General features: G+C 36.7%; 4 protein-coding genes across 7 annotated transcripts; 2 read left to right on the forward strand and 2 right to left on the reverse strand.

Moving 5' to 3' along the window:
* Positions 1-1,480: 1,480 nt before the first annotated feature.
* LOC105837770 (anaphase-promoting complex subunit 15) lies at positions 1,481-4,677 on the reverse strand. Its single transcript, XM_012682830.3, has 3 exons — positions 4,418-4,677; positions 4,284-4,343; positions 1,481-1,881 (listed from the first exon to the last, which is right to left on the reverse strand). Exons 1-3 carry the CDS (start codon positions 4,541-4,543, stop codon positions 1,657-1,659), a joined length of 411 nt encoding a protein of 136 aa, XP_012538284.1. The 5' UTR covers positions 4,544-4,677; the 3' UTR covers positions 1,481-1,656.
* Positions 4,678-5,598: 921 nt separating this feature from the next.
* LOC105837772 (high affinity copper uptake protein 1) lies at positions 5,599-14,469 on the forward strand. Of its 2 annotated transcripts, XM_012682834.3 has the most exons (5): positions 5,603-5,846; positions 11,803-12,051; positions 12,110-12,342; positions 12,635-12,664; positions 13,488-14,469. In XM_012682834.3, exons 2-5 carry the CDS (start codon positions 11,803-11,805, stop codon positions 13,687-13,689), a joined length of 714 nt encoding a protein of 237 aa, XP_012538288.1. In that variant the 5' UTR covers positions 5,603-5,846; the 3' UTR covers positions 13,690-14,469. The 2 variants fall into 2 exon arrangements, with proteins under 2 accessions (XP_012538289.1, XP_012538288.1); XM_012682835.3 differs by lacking the exon at positions 12,635-12,664 and having other exon boundaries at positions 5,599-5,846.
* A 1,202-nt stretch (positions 14,470-15,671) lies between these two features.
* On the reverse strand, positions 15,672-18,805 carry LOC105837771 (ras-related protein Rab-9B). Of its 3 annotated transcripts, XR_001139173.3 has the most exons (4): positions 16,896-18,805; positions 16,563-16,819; positions 16,256-16,470; positions 15,672-16,021 (listed from the first exon to the last, which is right to left on the reverse strand). XR_001139173.3 is itself a non-coding variant. In XM_012682833.3 (3 exons), the coding sequence occupies exons 1-3, from the start codon at positions 17,331-17,333 to the stop codon at positions 16,003-16,005; spliced, it is 714 nt and encodes a 237-aa protein (XP_012538287.2). In that variant the 5' UTR covers positions 17,334-18,805; the 3' UTR covers positions 15,672-16,002. The 3 variants fall into 3 exon arrangements, 2 of the variants coding, with proteins under 2 accessions (XP_012538287.2, XP_012538286.2); XM_012682833.3 differs by lacking the exon at positions 16,256-16,470; XM_012682832.3 differs by having other exon boundaries at positions 15,672-16,470.
* A 109-nt stretch (positions 18,806-18,914) lies between these two features.
* LOC105837774 (mitochondrial mRNA pseudouridine synthase Trub2) lies at positions 18,915-20,982 on the forward strand. Its single transcript, XM_012682837.3, has 4 exons — positions 18,915-19,482; positions 19,946-20,354; positions 20,438-20,574; positions 20,652-20,982. Exons 1-4 carry the CDS (start codon positions 19,332-19,334, stop codon positions 20,909-20,911), a joined length of 957 nt encoding a protein of 318 aa, XP_012538291.1. The 5' UTR covers positions 18,915-19,331; the 3' UTR covers positions 20,912-20,982.
* The last annotated feature ends 19 nt before the right edge of the window (positions 20,983-21,001 follow it).

Here is a 21,001-nt window from a genome sequence, read left to right on the forward strand (position 1 = left end):
TCGGCGAGCGGTCGACTTTTATTGCATTTTTCGCCTCGCAAGAATCCACAGTGACGATCTCCGTCCGATCTCCGGGGAGGAGAAGATAGAGGAGGAGGAGAAACGTTGTTGCTAGAGGAGGAGGAGGTGGTGATGGCGGTGGAGGAGGAGGCACACGGGTTCGCTTTTGCCTGAGCGTACCCGTTCGTTCACCCTAGCGGGGGCACCAACCTGGCTTTACTTCAGTTACACGCCGGGAGAGCTGGCGCGTTGTGTATACGTGTATATTATATACATGCATATACATATATATATATACATATATATATACACATATTTTAAAAAATATGTCCATACATACATACGTATAAAACTATAAAAGCACACAAGCGCGTTACATGATGCTCGCGCCGGAAAAGACCGGAATCTAATAATATGGAAAAGACCGTGAAAAATTAAATAACGAAAGCGTCCGCGTAATTTCTCATTCCAAAGCAGCCATTGTTCCCGCGGTAAACACTTTACATTTGGCCAAACGCGAAATATATTCGGGCGATCCGCCGTTCACCTTTTCGAGCCGCTAACGCTATGACTGTGCTCTTTCTCTAGCGTGAACGAGAAGGGCAATTAACATCATCGTACAACTGTTTAACCATCACTCGCGATTAGCTAAAACCTCTGTGTTAGAAAGAAGACCGCTACCGGGATTGAAAGAGTTACGTACGCGTTATTCCTCACTCGACTTTTTTCCGCTCTATCGCCGCGGCGCCTTCAAGCGCATATTTCGGGACACCTTGTATAAAGGCGTATAATACATTCCCGCGTGTACTTACACCTAGTATAGGTGGGTACACGGGAAGCGTACCGAGAGTGTCCCGGTCGAGCACGACGCGATTCCACGGCCCTTCGCGAAAGAGGGAGAAAGAAAGCGAGCGAGGCAGTACCAACTTCGCCGGTCCGTTCCAGGGAAAGAGAAGAGAAAGAGAAAGAGAGAGCCGGAGAGAGAGAGAGAGAGAGAGAGAGAGAGAAAGAGAGATGTGAAGGCAAGGGAAGAGGACGGACGCTTTTGTTCGACCGCTCCGCGGACGAAGCGCTCTTCTCTTCGAAAGAGAGGCTCTCGACGCTAGGAATGAAGACATTACTGTCCGCGAGTAATACTCTCCGTCGAGCGTTTCCAGTCTGGAAGAGCGAAGACTTCGGTCCGCGAAGAGGCGCCTGCGACTTGATCCTCGTGCCGTCGAATTCACGCTGATCGTGCAATTTCCATCGTCACGCTGGAATTTGCACCGCTTAGAGTCGACGTCGGCTTACAGCCGTCGCCAGTCGGTGGTTCAGGTTCTTGACCGAGGCCTAAGCGCGAGCGAGAGAGCGGCGAAATTTCGATTTCGGAATGCTGACTGCCGTCGCCGACAAATCGACGGGTTCATGGTACACGGTCGGTTTCAGCAAAAAGAAGCTTAGCTGTGACGTTTTGCGTAAAAAAAAAGAGAGAGAGAGAAAGTTAAGGATAGAGAGAATGGATAGATCTTTATTCGTTCACACGTTGATCCCATCAATCTATAAAACTCCGATACTTATAAATAATTAGAATTATATAATTATTACTTAACCATTCACTAAATTAGTTACGCGAGATTATATAGCGATCACAGATGTGTACATTCGAATCGATAAAGATTAAGAATAACGAGTCAAATTCGATGCGTTGACCATCCGAATGGATACAGGAGCGGTCACCGTGTCCGTCGGACTGGACCTCTGCGGATGATGGGAATAACTGACCTCCATGTCGATCTCGTCGAGCTCCTCTTCCTCTTCCTCGTGGGTGTCCGACTCGTCTTCCTCCTCGCCCTCCCCCTCCTCCTCCTCCTCTTCCTCCTCCTCCCCCTCCGAACCCCTGAACTAGATTTTTCATGAGCGCGAGAGAAAGTTGATATTAATATTGTACATTAGGTATCATTAATCCGTTCCGGTTCCGGTTTTCGGCTATTTCCGGATATCAAACGTGTCAAATCCAGATATTCGTGAATCACGACGAGCTGTGTGCTTAACAATCTAACATTCCAAGCGTTCTGACAGATTGAGCATGAAACTAAAAAATAAATAACAAGTTATGCACAATATTAATTTACAAAATATATACAAAGTGTTGTATACAATATTGATAAAAGAAAATAATAAACTTTTTAAACACAATCATTCGTGCACGAATATCTAAATGCAATGCGTTTGATCTAGAAATTCATGGATAATTGGATAATGTTAACTGGACGTACCTTCGGAATTTCGTTATAACTCGAAATTTAAGTATTCTTAATTATTATGTAGTGCACTATATGTGTGTGCAACATTCAGTATAGAAACGATATGGATTTCCGACTGATGGTAAGGAAAGTGCAAGCAACGGCATAACGTTAAAGCGTCGAATGATGGCGCAATTTGTCAGCATACAATTTTTCTATTGCTATTTGAATTATTTACATACATTTTTTTTATCTACTTCCATATTTTTCTATTCGATCTTTTACTTATTTGCTATTTTTTGAAATTACTTCTACACAAAATAATTTTTGTGCATAAAAAATCTACACTCAAAAAGAGGCTATTATTACAAAATCACAAATATCTCCAGAATTGACAAGATAATTTGAAATCTTGATCATCATTCATAAATGAAAAATTTAGGAATTTATTCGTATTACACATTTATTGTAGAGAAAGAAAGTAAAGGTGAAGGTATTCAATAGAAATAGGAAAAAAAGTTAGGAAAATGGAAATGAAAAGATAAGGAAATAGAAGAGGTAAAGAAGTTTAAATATCTTGGCGTTATGTTTAATAAGTTAAAGAATTACAAAGAGCACATAAAGATGCTAAGAAAAAGAAAAGATGGCAGCTAACAAGGTACATTGAGTCTAGAAGAATGTGTTAAAATAATTTTAGGAAAAGGTGGAAGGAAAGGAAAGAGTAGAGGTAATAGAAAGTAGAGGGAAAGGATTAAATAGAAAGGTTAGATGATATAGTAATGAAATACAGTTATAAGCTGAAAGAAAGAAGATTGTAAACAGAGAATAAGATGGAAAGATAGGTAAAAAAATAGATAATGAGATATAATTAGATTGTATTATAGCTAGGGCTTTCACAGTTAGAGCGATACAATAAAATGTTATGTTATGTTATGTGATATTAAAATAAGGTCATAGAACAAAGTAGTTAGGATAGAAGAATAAATAAATGGAGGAATAAAGGAAAGAGTGTGTTACGAAAATTGTAAAATTGTAAATTAGGGCCCCTTCTGGGTTATTGTAATGCTAAAGGAATAGAAATTCTATTATATTCTAAGAAGAGTGTGAACAAAGTAAAAATTGAAAGATAGTGGCAAGAAAAATGTTTAGATAGAATTAAGTTGTATTATATGTAGGATTCTCTTCTTAGCTATTGTGTTGCTGGAGAGAATAAAGATCGTTAGTATAGATAAAAATTTGTAATTCTTGTATTATAATGGTGTAATAAAATATGGGCGTGTCAGGATAAAAGGATAAATAAATGCTAGGAAAAATTGTCAACCAGGTCCCTTCTTTATTGTAATGCTAAAGGAATAAAGATTCTATTATATATTTGTATTTATTGTATTGTTTTAATTTTTCCCTTGCTGTTTATTTACTAAACAATATTTGCTATTATATTATGTGAACACCGAGATCGCTAAAATGGAATAGGAAAAGAAAAGCTTAAAGTTGTATGTCTCTCTTTTAACCACATAATATACTAACAGTGTATTTCACTTAACACTCACATTTGCGAGCGTTATTTATCCTTGTTTAATTTGATTAACAAGGATCAAATGATTTCACAGTCTTTGCAAGCGTTAAGTGAAACGTACCTTATGGCACAATATATCATCAATTTATCTTTTATTATTCCGTTTAAAAATTAAAAATACAAACATACATATTGAATCAACAACCAACAATCAACTCCAACTTGACAATTGACTTGAGATATTACCGAATGTCCAAAATGATACATTTGCATTGTTAAAAAAATGCAGAGAAATAAGTACGCGTATTCCCAATAACAAATATTGAGAGCGAAGGAAACAATGCGTGCCAATAACAGTATGAAAAGGCTACGAAAGTACGAACGTACGATGGATGTTGGAGAGTTGGGGGGGGGGGAGGTTAGTTTCGTCAATAGACGAAAACTTAGACGTACTCGACCTCCCACGGGGATATGGTCATATGACGTCGTGAGGGAGTAACGATGGATGTTGGTCGAATAGGTAAGGTTAGGTTAGGTTAACTTACATCGCTCACCGTCTTCCCGATCGGAATGTGCTCATAGCCCTGCACCCGCACATGATCCCTCTGGAATAAATGTAGAAAAAAAGAATATAGAACGCGTTTCACGCGAACGTGTGGTCGGTCACTCGCGCACTTACCCAGGCTTGGTGCTCCGCTTCAAGAGCGGCGACCTCGCTCTCGTCGTCGCACGGTCTATCGGCATTGAACCACAGTGGATCGGTCGCACGCGGCCGCAAATCCGGCCACAACGGTCTAATCGACATCGTGAACCGAAGGACGAGGAAATCGCGGCGAAAAAACTCAACGAACCATCCCTTTCGACAGTTTCGACTCCCGTGTCTCAATCAACAACGGCGTCGCAATTTCGAACGCACGAAACAACTAGACGCGCAGGCGCGCCGCGCGCTCTCAGCATTCTGCACGTTCTAACTTCACTTTCTGTACTTTCTACGCTTTTGTCGAAATTATCAAATTAGCGATCGATTTTTTATCTGCCGGTTTGTTAAAATATTTATTCTTCAAAAACCTGCATATCGTGTACATACGAAGGATCAAATAATCGATGCATCCCAACAAAAATAATACGAAATATCTCAAAATTTTTCGACATTACTTTGGAGCGCCTCTATATATTCATAAAATATTAAACTACGTAGCCAAAATTCGTAGATAATGTCCATGATTTTGTGATTTTCTTTTGTGTTTTAAGAAGGATTGTTCTATAAATTTCAAGATTATATGTTTACATAGATTATTTATGTACCGTTTACGTTATGTTTTACAAATATTTTTTATATTATTTATGACAATCAATGTCCCATTTAGAATTCTTCTCGCAATTGATGTTATCTTATCAAGTTTTTAATTTATGTAATATTTATGTGATGTTTTATGTAAAACTTTATCGTTAGAGTGTTTTTATGTATAAACAATTTCAATATTTCTCTTACACACATTGTATATAAATTATCTATCATTTTTAAATAGTAATTTTCAGATTAGATTAGATTAAAATAGCTCGACAAGTAGTTGTATAAAAAAACGTGCACATGGTAGATTCGTAATTCATTGAGATAAGGAATGATAAAAGTATAAACAACTTCTCCAAAATAGTTCAAATGTGATTCTCATTGAAACGGTATAAAAATTAGATAAAATTTCAATGAGGTTTAATCTGTTTCTATAATTTTCTATTGCTTATTTAAATAACTGCTCAATTAAATAACGAGGAAACTTCGTGAAACGGACTGCCATCGCGCGGCCAGCGTCGGGAGCGGCTCGCGGTTCGCGCGTAATTCCGCGGTGGCGCGCGGCGGTCGGCGGCGAGAGGCGAGAGAGCTCCGTCGCTCCCCGTGGTGTGTGAAAGTCGCACAGCCACAGTTCGCTAATGGACTCGCGAGTGGTTGTCTGATTCGCGTTCGTACGACGAACGTGAGGAGAGAAAGAGAGACGGAGCTGTGAAAAGTCGCGCTCGTCCAAGGATCCGCCTGGCTCCATCGTCGCACGACCCGATTCGGATAACCCCGGCCATCGCACGACGTGACATAACCTTCCCTACGCAGAGAGGTAAGCGAATCCTTCGAGTATCCAAGAGTATCCCGTTAACAGCGGCATCTTCGCACTTCGTTAAAAAGAGAAAGGGACTCGGCGAGTCGTTTTTCTCCTCTCGTCGCGAGCCACTCCTCTCTCTCTTCGCGATTCGCAACAACAAAAGCGCGATTTTTCGCAATCCGCGTGCGAAGGTCCCGTCTCCTCGGATTTTGCCGCTGATTAATTCGCGGGGAGGAAAACAGAAAGAATCGCGGCGAGCTATCTGCACTCAATCGCGTCCTTATCTCCCCTGACCTATGCGTGTCTCCGACGAGCGTCTCCACCACTCCTCTCTCCGCACGTGACGGGGGTGCCTATCGTTTCGATTTCGGGTGACCTCCACTCCGGTGAACAAAGCTATCGCGGTCCCGAAGATATTCACGGTGGACATCGTCCGGTGAAAGTCCCCCGTATTCTTAAATCGCAATCCTGAGGACCACTCGTGTATACTTAGAGCTACGACTTTAACCGAACACTCTCTCCATCCGCAACGCGGCCAGAGCGTCAGAGACGCAAAGTTTAGAAAGGAGTATAATCTTGAACAAATTACTCAATCGCGGTGGTCGGCCGTGAAACGGGTCTTTACGATGCGGATGTATCATTGTGATCATTATGATTATCGTCGTCGTCGTCGTCGCTTCTCTCTTTTTCCGTCTCCTTGCGCGTAAAGTTGCATCCAACATATGTTACGATCGCGTCATCGGAGACCGATAGAAAAGCGAATGTACGCCCTATAACGCGTTTGTTCTAAATTTTCGCTGTCGTCACGGGCGGCATCCTTTTCGCATCTTGTCGCCTTAAATCGTGCGCGATCGGAAGAGAGAGAAACGTTCCCTTTCGCTCGGCGGAGTGAAAGCGGATACTTGTCGGCGGATTGCGTTCGCGCGCGCGTGCGAGGATAATCGCGCCGTGTAACGTGAACCCGCAACGGATATTTATTTACCGCCTCTGCTCCACACCCCACACGGCGACTAATTGATCGTGATTCACCGTGATCATTGATCCAATTGTAGCCAATATCGCCAACCCTCTACGACCGCGAATTCACATTATCTGACGATACGTAGCGGTATCGTCGGAGTCTGGCGAGGCAGAGCCGCGCGAGGATCGATTCGGACGAACACGTGTTGCGCGTTTTATTTGAATGTGCGCGCACGTGTTACGTCACGTTATTACGTAATTAATTCGCAGTCCTAGACATCTTCTCTTCGGGATTACGGGGCTTTTCCCCGCGAGGTTGCCTAACGTCATCAGTTGCGCGGTCCCTTAGAATATTCTCCACATTCTCAACTCACTTTTGAAAGGCGCTTTTAAATTTATAGTCTATTTGTATTTACTGGAGAATCTCAGAAATAAATGTACGCATTTATTAATAAAAGTGAGTTGAGAATATAACTTGGGAGTTTTTTTACAAAGTCAAATAACGTCTGCTCTGCCTCTTCTTTGTAGTGAAAATTTACTTGAGATCTGTGTTTTCGATCTCAAGTTTCTAATGTAAAGGAAAACTTTTTTTTTTCAGTAACAAAGAATCGAGAAAGAAAAGCACAAACTTTCGAACATTGTGCCTCTAACTAGAGATTTGGAGACGCGTTACATCTCTTTACAATTTTTCTATTATTCAATTTATTGTTATTTGATCTCTATATTATTTGAAAAGTGGAGTCGCAAAGCACAACGTTTCAAACATTATTTAGATTTAGATGTAAACCATGTACCACAAAAGTACAAAGTCGGCAGTTGCAAAACCGCATGTGTTGAGAATTGAATTCTTAAAGTAGAATGGATGCCATTAAAGGAACACGCGCAGAAATGTTCGCTGTAATGAGACCTGATATAGCTTTACATGCATGCCTGCACGATACCGTGCCATGTGCGATTTAATGTAACGAAACTTCTCAGCCACAGAATTCTCATACGGTATATGTCGAGTTCTCCGCACTTCCTTTCACCTTTAAAGTCTTTGACTGAATTTACATTTCTCTTTAAGATATTCACTGATCTTTATGGAACGAATGTTTAAAGATGAGATGCTCACCGTTAATAAAATTTCAAAGACTTATTAACACGTTATAAAAATATCTGGTTCTCTAATATGCTTTACCTTCATTAATTTTAGATTAACTTTAACTTTGAATTTTACTCATCGAGATATTCCATGTTTCTTGCAAAAAATAAAAATAAATTTTATAACTAAATTAATCAGAGAATGTAAGTAGACGGGGACCGATTCATTTTTAGCAGCAACCTTCGGTACTTCCATAATAAAACTTTCACGTTTTAGATCTCTCATGAGAATTTACCCGAACGTTCATTAACTCGAACGTCATGATCTTACTATGCGAACAATTTGCGCTAACTGATCGATAATCAGAATACTTGCCTTGCTTGATGGAGATATTATATAAGCGCATTTTCCTCGAGGATTTTCTGGTATTTCGATAAGAGAGATTCCTGTAGCATGGTAGATTGTCGATTGCTTATTGACGTCATCACGAATTAGCATATTCTATAAGACTTTATTTTAATTAACGCATTAATTTCTTTATATTTAATATCATAAGACAACGGATAAAGTTCAAAAATTCGATTTTTGAGATTGTAGCTACAATTTTTTTTTTTAATTGTACAGGTTTAAGCAACATTTGAAAGTTGACCAGTTTGTCAACGAAATGCCTCACATTCATTTTTTGAGCAATTTGTAATCGATTTTAATGAAAACATCAGAAAAGATCATCGTTTGCCGCAAGCTTCCAATTTCCAATATTAAATATCTTTATCAATTAATTTTGAAATTATCCATTAAGTAATATATTTTAAAATTAAATTTTTTAAAAAGATTTTATTACTATTTTTATCCTTGAAGTTGCAAAAAACTTTTATTCTTATCTATCATTTACAACTTCATCTTATCTATCATTTACAACTTGAAAATACTATTATTGCCTCGATGTTTTGATTAAGGGAGTTCTGCTGCTAAATCAAAATAAATTTTCATAAAACTTTGTAGAGAAGTTCAAATTAGTGATATAAATTGACAGTCAAAATTTCAGAAAGTTGGACTAGTTAGTTATTTAGATATTAAATATTTTATTAACATAGGCTTTTATGGGAATCGATAAATTTTCAGGATTTTTTAATTTTTATTGTCGTATTAAACATAGAAGTAATGAACAGATATTAGTGAAACTTTATAATAAATCTTATAGAGAAAGAGAGAGCTGTCCAGAAAAGTACTGTTAAATTTTTGAAACGATGCACTTGCTTGTTTGAGTGATATAATTGATAAGATAAAAAAAGCTTACAACAATCGAAGTAATACAGCACGTAAGTGTGGTAAATGTGTGCTAGTGATATAACATGAATTTCACATTGTTGTGCCGGGCCTGAATAGAGGAACTTCCTTAAGCTTAATCGATTATAAATTGATAAAACATCTCTATTATCAGTGTCCATAAAATACAATATTTTAAGTGAAATCTATTGATTTAAATTCTAAATAGAAAATCGAGTTTGAATTTTAAAGAATTTTAGAAAACGTGCAATCTTGAAATTATATATACATGTGACTTAAGATACTACGTACTTATTCTAATAATCAAAGCTCACTCGTTTTGCTTGTAAATCTATTATACCGAAAGATTTTATCCTTGTTATTTTTTCCTGTTATTTCTTCCGGATCACTTCCAGAACATCCTGTTTTCTCTCTATTTTTTTTCAAACATTTGTCTTGAGTATGGGTTTTAATCGCGGTTTCTGCGGTTGAACCACCACTGGATAATGATGAATCGTTTTCATCAACCGGAACGTTTTGTTTCTGACTTAGTAACTGTGCTTACTTTTTAATAGAGTCCTCGGGTTTCATTGCGAGACATTTAACCAGATGTCTCACGAGAGTGAGATGACTTAAGCAATCCTAACTACTCAAAAGCTATTGATACTACCACGTTGGGTTGTGTAATCTTGGACCGAGATAGGTGTGGTGCTACCTAGACGAGATAGTTGACGAAAAAAATTAATGATACTAGAGCACTCGTAACGATAGCGGTTATTTAAGTCTTCGTTCGTTTCAACTGTGTTTCATTCTGTTGAAAAATTGGAACAATAGTGCTTATATGCGAGAGCCGAGTAACATGCGTGAGCGAATGCGCATTTAAACGCGTTCCCCGAGGTATCTTTATCTGCTGCTTACGTTTTTTTTTCCTCGGAGCACGACACAAAACGGCGAAATACAAAACACACGTCTTCTTGACTGTCGCTATACATATGCAAATTTGATTCTTATAAATGTATTTACACGTGCGGAAATACAGGTGGCACTGGATTGTGATAAATTATTCGATTACGCACCAAATTTTTTTTTAGCAATTTGCCGTCTCTCTCAACTATCATTTATTTTTAATTCTTTATCTTTGCACTTTATCATTGTAACTCGAGTTCAGCGGCTGGTTTGTTTATAAATACACTGCATTGCAGATTCTTTTAAACGGACACGTACGACGTTCAATCGATCGATAAGATCCCGAAGCGTCGAGATATGTGTTACATGCTTGTTATCAAAGTTACTGTTTTTCTGAAGTAATATTTATTAATGTACACATCCTTATTTATCTAACATCGTAATTCGTTGTATTAACTTTCCTCGTTTATTATTTTGACTTAATATTATCGCTTACTTTTGCTCGATTTTTTGAATGTTTTATTTTTATTTTATCTTTATATGTTTCCCAGAACTCATAAATGTTATTAATTTACTTACCAATCGTAATTTTAATGACAGTCTATAATACAGATTATAGTCTATAATACTAATTTATAGTACATTGTCTTCAACAAAAATATCCAACATGAGTACATCATGTGTACTTGCAACTAAATTATAAGTTATAAATAAATTTATATAAAGTTTATTTAGAATCAGAATTAAGATTGATTATATAATCAATTTTCTTTTGGTATAAAAGTAATTTAATGTAAACAACTTTATCTTAATGTAATCTAATGTAATGTATTTGATATGTAAGTACACATTGAGCAATACATAATTTTTGCAAAACATATTTTTGAATTATTATTTAAGTCACACGCGAAAATTTTATTATTTAAAAAAATTAGTATTATACTTTAGAGTTTGAATTGAAGAAGGTCAATGTTATTACCCAAATAATAATAGATGATTCATAATAACGGAGACATACAAAAAAATAGAAACTTATAAAAATATCGAATTTCAAATGTCAAGAAAAAGAAAGACTTATTTTATAAAAGACTTTGTACTTTGTTATGCAGAACGAACATAAAGAAGTAATAATATTGCTTTTTATGAAGTATGTAATTTCAAATAGTCTTGCAGTTTCAAATAATTACAGCTCTGAGATACTACGCTGATGACTGCTTCAGAATTTTTGTGTACTTTCACATAAAATTAAAAAACTGAAAACTGCAATGCCTGCACTTCAAGCGTGATATATTTCAACGTTAAATCACGTAGTGCATAGTCGTACGTTAGATCACATTCTGTTGTTATCACAATTTTAGGCATACATACGCATATTCTATATCGCATGTTTTTTCATCGGAGCAGAAATTCCAATGTAATATTACTTAAATTATTTAAAAAATTATTTCATCAGTTTTTAAAAAAAAACTGTATCTTTTAGATTATTTTATTTTATATTTTACAAAAATTTATTAAAGTTATAATATAATAACATATGTAAATCTCTTGAATATCTCCATCTGAAAAAAAAAAATATTTTCTTCGTAAGACGTTTTTGTTTAAAAACAGAATAAATTTCACTTGAAATGTTTTTACTTCTACAATTTAGCAATTATTTAAAACGGCATTTATATAGAAACAAATATGCTTCTCGAATATGTACAATAAATGACAACACGGAATGCATACCGAGTTAAAAATTCTTTCTTATTTTAGATGTCTCATGACCACCACCATATGATTATGAACAGTACGGAAGATACATCTCATGGTATGCACATGGCTCATCATGGTATGGATCATGGAAATATGAATCATGGTAGTATGGATCATGGAAGTATGGATCATGGAAGTATGGATCACGGGAGTATGGATCATGGAAGCATGGACCATGGGAACATGCATCACACTGTTGGAGCCTCGATGGACAACGCGTGCAGCGACATGAGCATGCACGGTATGTCGGTACGTATGATCTGATCATCGAAAACTCGGTGCCGTTAACACAACCTGTGATTCTCAGATGACGTTTCATACTGGCTACTGCGAGTCGGTGCTATTCGAGAATTGGAAGATCTCATCGATAGGCGGCCTCGTAGGATCAATGATTGGTATCGCTATCATGGCTGCACTCTATGAGGGTTTGAAATATTATCGAGAGTATCTGTTTTGGAAGACATACAATGCTCTGCAATATAGGAGCGTTACGGTGCCCAGTGAGAAGAATGTCGTAGCCGAGGACAATCGGGTTGTTCAGTAAGCTCTTTTTTTTCGACGGATGGTGATCCTGCAAAAAGTATTACTCTCCGTTGTTTATACGAGAATATTCATTGATATATAATTTTGTTGTGTGAAAATAATCTGTGAAGAATGTTTAATAAAAGAGAGGCATCTTGGATATTTCTCATGAGAGAAGAGCGCACTATATATGAATACGTTTTAAACTAAGAAGTAATATTTCTTGCAGGATTATCAAGTGTATGTATAAGTGATATGATGCGTAGTTATTGTATTCTAAATCTAATGGTTGAATCGTCTGCTCTTTTAGTATGGTTGGCGAAGTAATCCACAAACAACCGTAAGTAAATCTTACGAGATACTGAGAAACTGTCTAACAGAATTGTGTGCTTTGTTTCTACCATGATTGTATTATTAAATGATATGCTTGTAAATAGCAACAATAGCAATTGTTTATCAGTGTTGCGTCAAATAATTCTTACTAATAAGCTTGCATGATATATTTTCCTACTCTTTTTTGAACTCTTACACTTTTTTAAAATACTATTTGTCAAATATTTTCAACATGATTATCTCATCATTATTTTTACTTGGTTTCCTTTATCTTTGCAATTAGGTTTACTAATTTATTTCTCTCAATGTAAATTAACTTTAATCTCAGTTTAACTTACTCTTTATTGTTTTATAATTTTTAGAACTAAAAAAAATAAAGAACAAGTCAAACAAAGATCAAAATTAATCTGCAGTAATAGAAATGGTAAAAAGCGGGATGTGTGGATGCGTATATTAAATTCAGACACAAATAATTTTTAGTGTACATGAATATTTAAACAACTTAATCTCTAATTGAATCTAAATGACGCCTTTAAATAATTAAAAAAGTTCTTAGTCATTATAAAGTTGAAAAAAAAAAAGTATTTGTTTTATCCACATTGGAAATTATGATTCACCAAATATATATATCAAGAATACATAATTTATGTTAGTAATAACAATTTTAATGATTTTGGTATTACCATAATTTAAATAAACTGCATGAAAAAATTCTCTACTTTTTGTTTTTGATACTAATATAATCTTTTTATGAAATCTGTAAATCAACTTTTGATATTTATGATTTTGAGTGAATTTGCACATAACGAGCCATGTATTAATCTGTGCAGGCCGACTATGATGTCCTGGATGCATTTGTTTCAAACATTTCTACACATCATACAGATCGTCCTGTCGTATTTTCTGATGCTAATCTTCATGACTTACAATGTTTGGCTGTGCTGCGCCGTGGTATTGGGTGCCGCCGTTGGCTACTTCCTATTTGGTTGGAAAAAATCAGTGATCGTAGACGTTACGGAACATTGTCATTAGCATTTAGTAAATTGCTCTAATCTACTTTTTCTAAATCATACATGCGCGAAAGTGCGCGCGTGACTGCATTCTAATGGAAATCCGACAAATAAGAGGACAGAGATTAGAAAGGTGACGTTGTCTTCTGCGATCGAAAAAGAACTTTCTAGAGAACTAATGTTCTCTAAATTCATGACATACAGTGAATTTATAAATATAGCGAGAGACGCGGCACAAAGAATATAACTATTTATTCTATTCTAGTTTCGTAATTTAGTTTTAAATCTTTTACATATAATTTTTTGTTTTTATCTTAAAAGGCAAGCCAATTATCCTTAAGTTACCTTTTATTAAACATTCTAAATAATTTTATTAAACTCTACATATAGATGGAAATTTTTATTAAAACGATTATACTTTGATTCGCGCTTTAGTGTCATGAAATAATATAACTTCATAAGAAACCATTGCGGGAGCTTGAATCTTAGACATATATAAATGTGGTAATTGTAAATATTATTTAGATTCGAATAAGAAAATACACTGTCCAATATGCACACTTTTTCCTATGTTTACATTTTTATGCGTTTTTATTGTTATTCTTTTATAAAAATATTCATTATGTATCATCAACTTTTTAATATTTGGGAAAAAGTGTGCTACACTATTTTAAATAATTGTAAAAACATACCATTATAATATGTTAACAGAATATTGCATGTTGACATGTAAATTGCATGTAAAATATCATGAAATATAGTTTCAAATGCGAAAAAAAAGAGGAAGGAGTTTTCAAAAAGATAAAAAAAGATTATAATTCCTTTTCTCTCTTTAATTCCCATGTTATAAATTCTTGTTTTATCTCTATTACTTATTGTATCTCACGTATTGTATTTTTATTCAGATATTTTTTACAAAACATTCTTCTCAGATATACAAGCGGTAATTGAAGATTTTTTATGAAAAAAGGATATATAATATTAACCGATTTACAAGAATATGATAATTTTTAAATAAGCGCAACGTGTAAGTTTTTTTTCTTATAAAATCGACTCCTAGGATTATAAAATCTTAAGGCATACACACACATGTATATATATATATATATATATATATATATATATCTTACATAGATCATGTACATACGAGTGGCTTTGTTCGTTAATAAATATGTAAAAATAATAAATAACAATCGGTACGCGCATTTTTTACAAATAAAACTTTTATATATATGCATTAATGTATCCTTTCAAAAATAATTCATAGATTTCGTATAGAAATTTGGCGTAAGAATGCCTGGTTTATAGTAATGAGGTGTTCATCACCTTGATATGATCAGTTTTATGCGCTTAACATCTTAACTATTACATTATAATTCTATGCCTTATTATAAATTTATATATTCCACATATAGCCATTTATATAAAAAGCACCAGGATACACATTTCGTACGTAATTAATCCGAATCGTGTCATTGGGAAATTATTACATACTTTTTCCTTGTACTCTGTATGAGGCATTTCTAAAGAATCAAGTACCATATGAATGAGATACGCGAGGCTATAAGAACGCATCGTATGTATCGGCGATCGTACAAAAAGCTTCACTTTCGTTATGTTATTAATTTTTATTTTAAAAAAATTATTATACTGATGAGCAGAATATTTCAAGAGCAGACAAGCATATGCTGCATTTTGTACAAACACCAAATTCGCATATAAATACGGATATTCATTGCAAAATCACGATTAAATAAGGATCACGTCACTTTACCGTTCTTAGGTGTACTTCGCGAGAATAAGGCAAATTTAGATTATAAAGCTAAAATTACAATTTATGCCTATCTGTTATGTACTTAATAAGTTAATTCATAATAATCATTCTTATAATCTTATTATTATTATTATTATTATTATTATTATCTTATCACAAGCCAATGGTGTATGAAACACTTAAAATACTGTTCGTAGCTTAAGAGCTGCACAAAGCGTTGATAGAATAAGGACGTTTAATCTGATCTTATATTTTAAAGTTGTATTTTGGAAAGATCAATCACAATATATTATTTGTCTTATATGCGATCTCCGTGACTCGAGTGTTTCGTTAAGATTCATAAAAAGGAGAATATAAGCTGGTAAAAGAAGCGTTCGTTCATTGCTAATAATATTCTATGTGATCCGCACGTACATTCTTTGAATATTTTAACTGGTGTCTTAAGTAAAAAATTTCAAACAGTATAGCCTATTTACACACAACCGATGCAATTCCAGTGTCAATAAATAAAGTTCATCGTATAATGAAGAGAGTATTGCAGACAGGCAAGAGAGATTCTCTTCAAATTATTTTGTTAGACCTAGAAACAAAGCATGCGAAGAGTAAAGAAACTGATATTCTAGTTGTAATTCATAAAAATATATATCTCTGAAGCTGAAACCGAAAAGAAATCAGTTATACTCAAAACCTTTTATTTTAGCAAGCCCATTCAGATTCTCTATGTACTATAAACTTTTAAAAGAATATCGAGCGTCTTACTGTAAATATGACAAAAAAATGAGACAGGCCAAACAAAGAAAAAAATGTTTCTTACAGTTCTAACGTGTATCCTTATAGATCCTAGAAATAGAACAAGCACCGTTTTATACGAATTCAATAGTGCGACGTTTTGTGTGTCCCTTCCAAACATAAAGAAAACTTTAAGCGATTATTCCAGAAATGTCAATTTGCATCACATAAAGACTGTGTGTTGTGTGTGCTGTCTATCTTCTTACCGCCCATTTCGATTATCTGGTCACAAATGTGGATCTTGAGAAAAAAACGTGTCATGCATTATTTCGTCCAAACACGAAAGGAAAAATTGGTGAAAGGTCACAGTCATAAGCTAGATGGAGACCTACTCGGTGCCAGAAACGGGCATGCAGCAGCTCGTACGATGCTGGGACTGTTGTTTAGAGAGATCGACAGTATCTTCCACTAAAGGCCGCTCTAATCTAGCTTCCAGCCGCGCCCATGCGTCAACCGCCGCCCCAAAAGCTGCCTCAACATTAGTGGCGTCTTTTGCCGATGTTTCAACTAATGGAGGATTACCATTTTCCGAACACCAAGCTTGAGCCTCTTCCATGGGAACTTGCCTCTCGGACTCGGGAACGTCTACCTGCAAGGGGAAAAAAGACATCTCACAACGTGACACAAGTGTTACTCGACATGTTTTACATCCCTACATCACATACCTTATTGCCAACAACGATGAACGGAAAAGTAGAGCCCTCCTGAACGTCCGCGTATTTGAGAAATTCGGACCTCCATAGCGCCAGATTCCTGAAACTTGTCCTATCGTCTACCGCGTAGGTGAGCAGGCAAATGTCCGAACCTCGGTAGAACGGCGTTCTGAGGGTCTTGAACCTCTCTTGGCCAGCGGTGTCCCATATCTGCAGCGTGTACGCCTCGCCGTTGATCTCGATGTCCTTGTTAAGAAACTCCACCCCGATCGTGTGGAAGCTGTGCTCGTCGAAGTGATTCGACACGAATCTGTTCATGAGGCAGGACTTACCAACACCACCGTCCCCGAGGATCACCACTTTCAGAAGGGTGGATCTCTGCGAGTTTCGATTCTGAAGGCTACTGCCGCCCCTGCTGGTACTCAACGACGTCGAGTTGCTCACCGACATTTTTTTTTTAACTTGAGTTAACCTATTTGTTTATTCTCCTTGCGGTAACTTAACGTTTATCTTATTACGTGTATTAACACGCGCGGACGGTGTCTCGTTTGGCAACTATCCTCAATGTATCTACTCCAAAAACATTCATTCAAGCCTAGTCAAACCTCTGATCAGCTGATCTGGGGATCTCGCACTTCAGTCTTTCGAAGTTTGCCGAATCACGTATCGAAACATTATGCGTCCTAGCGTATTATCTGATTTCTCCTTCTCTCCTCTCGTTTCTCTTTCTCATTCGCTTTCTCTCTCTCTCTCTCTCTCTCTCTCGTTCTCTCTCTCTTTCTCTCGTTCGCATCAAGTATTAGCTAGTGCATAGAGTATCTTGACGTCTTTATTCTCCAGCAACTTCGCTGCATAACCTTACAGTTACGCGGCTCGATCGGCGCGAATCCCTCTCTCATAGATCTCTCGAAATTTCGAAGTCTCCGACGAACGGACGGATTCGCCGCATCCACCCTCGTGGACTTGGATTCAACTGTCGCGCTCGGGGCTCGGGGCAGGACGCGAGGAACACGTCCTTTGTTGTCGCGTGAGACGGGGCGGCGGATGTCAGCGCGACGCGCTCGTCAGCAGGGGCGACGCATTTCCGTTGATCTCCGACGGCGATCACGATCGCGCGCGTCGATTTCCCTCCGGCGGCAGCAGGGCAGTTTCAGCACTACTCGATGATCGATAGACACCTACGGCTCTCGATCATTTTCCAGCGGCCGAACGCCTCGGCCTGGGCACATTGCAGACGACACGACCGAAGGAACGCCCGACTCTCACGGACGATCGACTTACTCAAGGGGTAGGGCGGGATCGTCAGGCGAGGTGGTTCTCTCGCGACATGGCCACTCGCGGCTATAAATAATACCAGCCGCCGTCACAGATTTGAGAATATTTATGGACGCGGCGCATATCGCTGACCAGGACGGGGATAGACGAATGATGTTGACGGAAAAGAAAAATTTTAGGACCGCGCTTCGGTCGTTTTGATTCGAAAGTTACGCGATCAGCTGCTATTTAATTCGTTAAAGTCTCAATCATCCCTTTAATTCTTTAAATCCTCAACTGTCACAGTTCCGTAAATATCAAGATGCGCGATATAAAATATTTCGGGTTTAGAAGTGTTAGAAGAAAAAAACAAAAGCAAATAAAATAAATCGAAAAATCTTATGAAATCTAATTATCCTTCTTAATTTGACTGAATATTTCTCTTCGTGTAATCTGCAATCTTACGAGGATTTATTAAATGGCAATCGGATTTTATCATTTCCAATTTTCGTTGTCGATTACTTTCCGATTTCCCGATTCCTCTTACGCTACGTCGTCCCTGGCGTTCGACCACGTGCTGTGCTCCGATTTCGAGCCCGCGGCATACACTCACGCATACACTCACGCACACATCGCGCTCCGTCTGTCCGTCCGCACTCGACTGCGCTCGGAGTGAGCCGTTGCACGCTCGTCTACGTTCGGGTGCGTTCGGCCGTTCGGCGTGCTGAGTTGGCCGAATGTAGCCGAGCGTGCCCGACGTAGACGAGCGCGCAACGGCTCACTCCGAGCACAGTCGAGTGCGGACCATGCGGACGGATGACTGGGATAGACGAACGGAGCGCGATGTGTGCGTGAGTGTGCTCAGACCGGGCTCGGATCAGTCGGATTCGGAATCAGAATCGCAGCATAGACCACGTGAGCAAAAGTTAGAGAGAGACGGAAGATACATGCATGCAAGCGATGCAAACGTGCGTGTATGTACATATAAACATAAACAGATGCGGTGACTGTGGGGAGTAATGCAATTTGATCCTCTTCATCCTCTTTATTAAGTATTCATTATAAAACCGATCTTTTATAATGTCCATCATATTATAAAATTCGAGGAAGTTGCGGTAATTACGTGATTATTGCATCGTTAGTTTTGAGTGAACGAAATTAAGCAGTGTATTACTGTTGGATTTTTTCGGCAAGATGATGAATGCTGTAATTCCGAAGGTGAAACGGACAGTGAAAGGGGCTCAAACAGCGTGGAAAGCATTAAATGGAGTGTTTGCTGTTTACAAACCCCCAAACGTTACGTATTTAAACGCACGGGACACCATACTTTATCGTCTCTGCGAAGGTTAGAATCCTTGTCTAAATTGTACTCTGTAAATTATTGTATACTATGATATCCTAAATAGTATTTTATCTGCTTTATTTAATTTGATTCCTTCGTATCTCTTTGTTTTTTGGTATTATTTTATTTTATTTTACATAAATTAATCAAAATTTTCTTAGAAACATGACTTTGTTGTGTATGTATTCTGAAATATAAGATTCATTAAAATATCTAGAAAATTTTTTAAAAAGTTTTAAAATTATACAGAGAGAGATATGTTGACAAATTCTAAATAAAATTTTCATCAAGGAATACAATTGAAAAAAGCAACTCTCTTCTCTTTCAATTCCTTACTCTTTTATATTTAAAATGAAATATGTTACATTGAACAAGTAAAGAATAAAAACTTATATAAAAAGTATAATTAAACTAATTTTATTTAAAAAATTAACTGACTTTTTTAAGAATAATTTATAATTTTTAGATTTAAATAGTATGCATGTACGTCCTCCAATCACACACGTGCGCATAGAAGGTGATACAACCAAGACGATGAAGGTGATTGCACATCCAAGTTATGGAGATCATCCATTAGTTGTAGGTCCGCGATATCAACCTAAAGACATCAAATTAAATTGTGCTAATTACCTGAGCAAACATATGTCGGGGCTCATGGTCTGTGGTATTAACAACGGTACTAAATGGGTTCACAAATTAAAAGCTTCCCAGTCTCCGACTAGTTATAGAATTAAAGGCCTCTTAGGTCAAGCAACAGATACATACTTTATAACTGGAAAAATTGTCGAGAAATCTACATATAAGTATATTAAACGTAGCGCAATGGACAAAATATGTGCTTCTATGCAGGCTGCTCATCAGAGAAAGATGTTTGAGTATGTGATATATAATAGATATATTGTGGTTATGGATACTATTAATTAGTATCATATTTTAATTTATGTCGACTCTTTCTTAGATTATGTGGAGTGGATATGCAAAGTCAAACGGCATACGAGTTGGCTGTACAAGGCCTGGTGAGACCTGTCGACAGAAACATTCCAATGATATATAACATGAAATGTATAGACTTTAAATCTCCTGAATTCACATTAGGTATAAATGTAATATTTATTCAATGCAAATACTATATTACATATAATTGTAATAATGTTTTTGACAAATCTTTTCAGAAATTGTTTGCATAAACGAGGACGACATGTATTTGAAAACATTGATTCATGATTTGGGAATGCAACTCCACAGCGTCGCTACATGCACTCAAATACAGTGTTTTAAGTATGCGTTATTCGATCTAAATCTTGCCCTGTTGAAAAAACATTGGGAGTTGGAAAATATCTGTAATAATATTGATCAATGTAACACTGTAATTAATCAAAATAGGGATTTATTGGAACAAGACAATCCAATATTAACAGAACGAAGTAAATAATTGTAATTTTTTCCAAAATGTAACAAAATGTACATACTAAAAATAGGCTACATAAATTGATAGACAAAAAAGAAAGATTACTTTAATGAT

The sequence above is a fragment of the Monomorium pharaonis genome, chromosome 3 (genome assembly GCF_013373865.1).
Source record: "Monomorium pharaonis isolate MP-MQ-018 chromosome 3, ASM1337386v2, whole genome shotgun sequence".
In the NCBI taxonomy this organism is placed as follows: domain Eukaryota; kingdom Metazoa; phylum Arthropoda; class Insecta; order Hymenoptera; family Formicidae; genus Monomorium; species Monomorium pharaonis.

What these genes read in the sequence shown, in the direction of transcription:
- LOC105837770 (XM_012682830.3), bottom strand. Translation starts at nt 4,543, where the DNA reads ATGTCGATTAGACCGTTGTGGCCGGATTTGCGGCCGCGTGCGACCGAT. An exon ending in AAGCGGAGCACCAAGCCTGG is followed by an intron (nt 4,344 to 4,417) that starts GTAAGTGCGCGA and finishes CATTTATTCCAG; the next exon opens with AGGGATCATGTGCGGGTGCA. An exon ending in TCGGGAAGACGGTGAGCGAT is followed by an intron (nt 1,882 to 4,283) that starts GTAAGTTAACCT and finishes TGAAAAATCTAG; the next exon opens with TTCAGGGGTTCGGAGGGGGA.
- LOC105837772 (XM_012682834.3), top strand. Translation starts at nt 11,803, where the DNA reads ATGTCTCATGACCACCACCATATGATTATGAACAGTACGGAAGATACA. An exon ending in TGAGCATGCACGGTATGTCG is followed by an intron (nt 12,052 to 12,109) that starts GTACGTATGATC and finishes TGTGATTCTCAG; the next exon opens with ATGACGTTTCATACTGGCTA. An exon ending in GAAGTAATCCACAAACAACC is followed by an intron (nt 12,665 to 13,487) that starts GTAAGTAAATCT and finishes TAATCTGTGCAG; the next exon opens with GCCGACTATGATGTCCTGGA.
- LOC105837771 (XM_012682832.3), bottom strand. Translation starts at nt 17,333, where the DNA reads ATGTCGGTGAGCAACTCGACGTCGTTGAGTACCAGCAGGGGCGGCAGT. An exon ending in TCATCGTTGTTGGCAATAAG is followed by an intron (nt 16,820 to 16,895) that starts GTATGTGATGTA and finishes TTCCCCTTGCAG; the next exon opens with GTAGACGTTCCCGAGTCCGA. An exon ending in ATGCCCGTTTCTGGCACCGA is followed by an intron (nt 16,471 to 16,562) that starts GTAGGTCTCCAT and finishes TTTTTTCTCAAG; the next exon opens with ATCCACATTTGTGACCAGAT.
- LOC105837774 (XM_012682837.3), top strand. Translation starts at nt 19,332, where the DNA reads ATGATGAATGCTGTAATTCCGAAGGTGAAACGGACAGTGAAAGGGGCT. An exon ending in CATCAGAGAAAGATGTTTGA is followed by an intron (nt 20,355 to 20,437) that starts GTATGTGATATA and finishes ACTCTTTCTTAG; the next exon opens with ATTATGTGGAGTGGATATGC. An exon ending in ATCTCCTGAATTCACATTAG is followed by an intron (nt 20,575 to 20,651) that starts GTATAAATGTAA and finishes AAATCTTTTCAG; the next exon opens with AAATTGTTTGCATAAACGAG.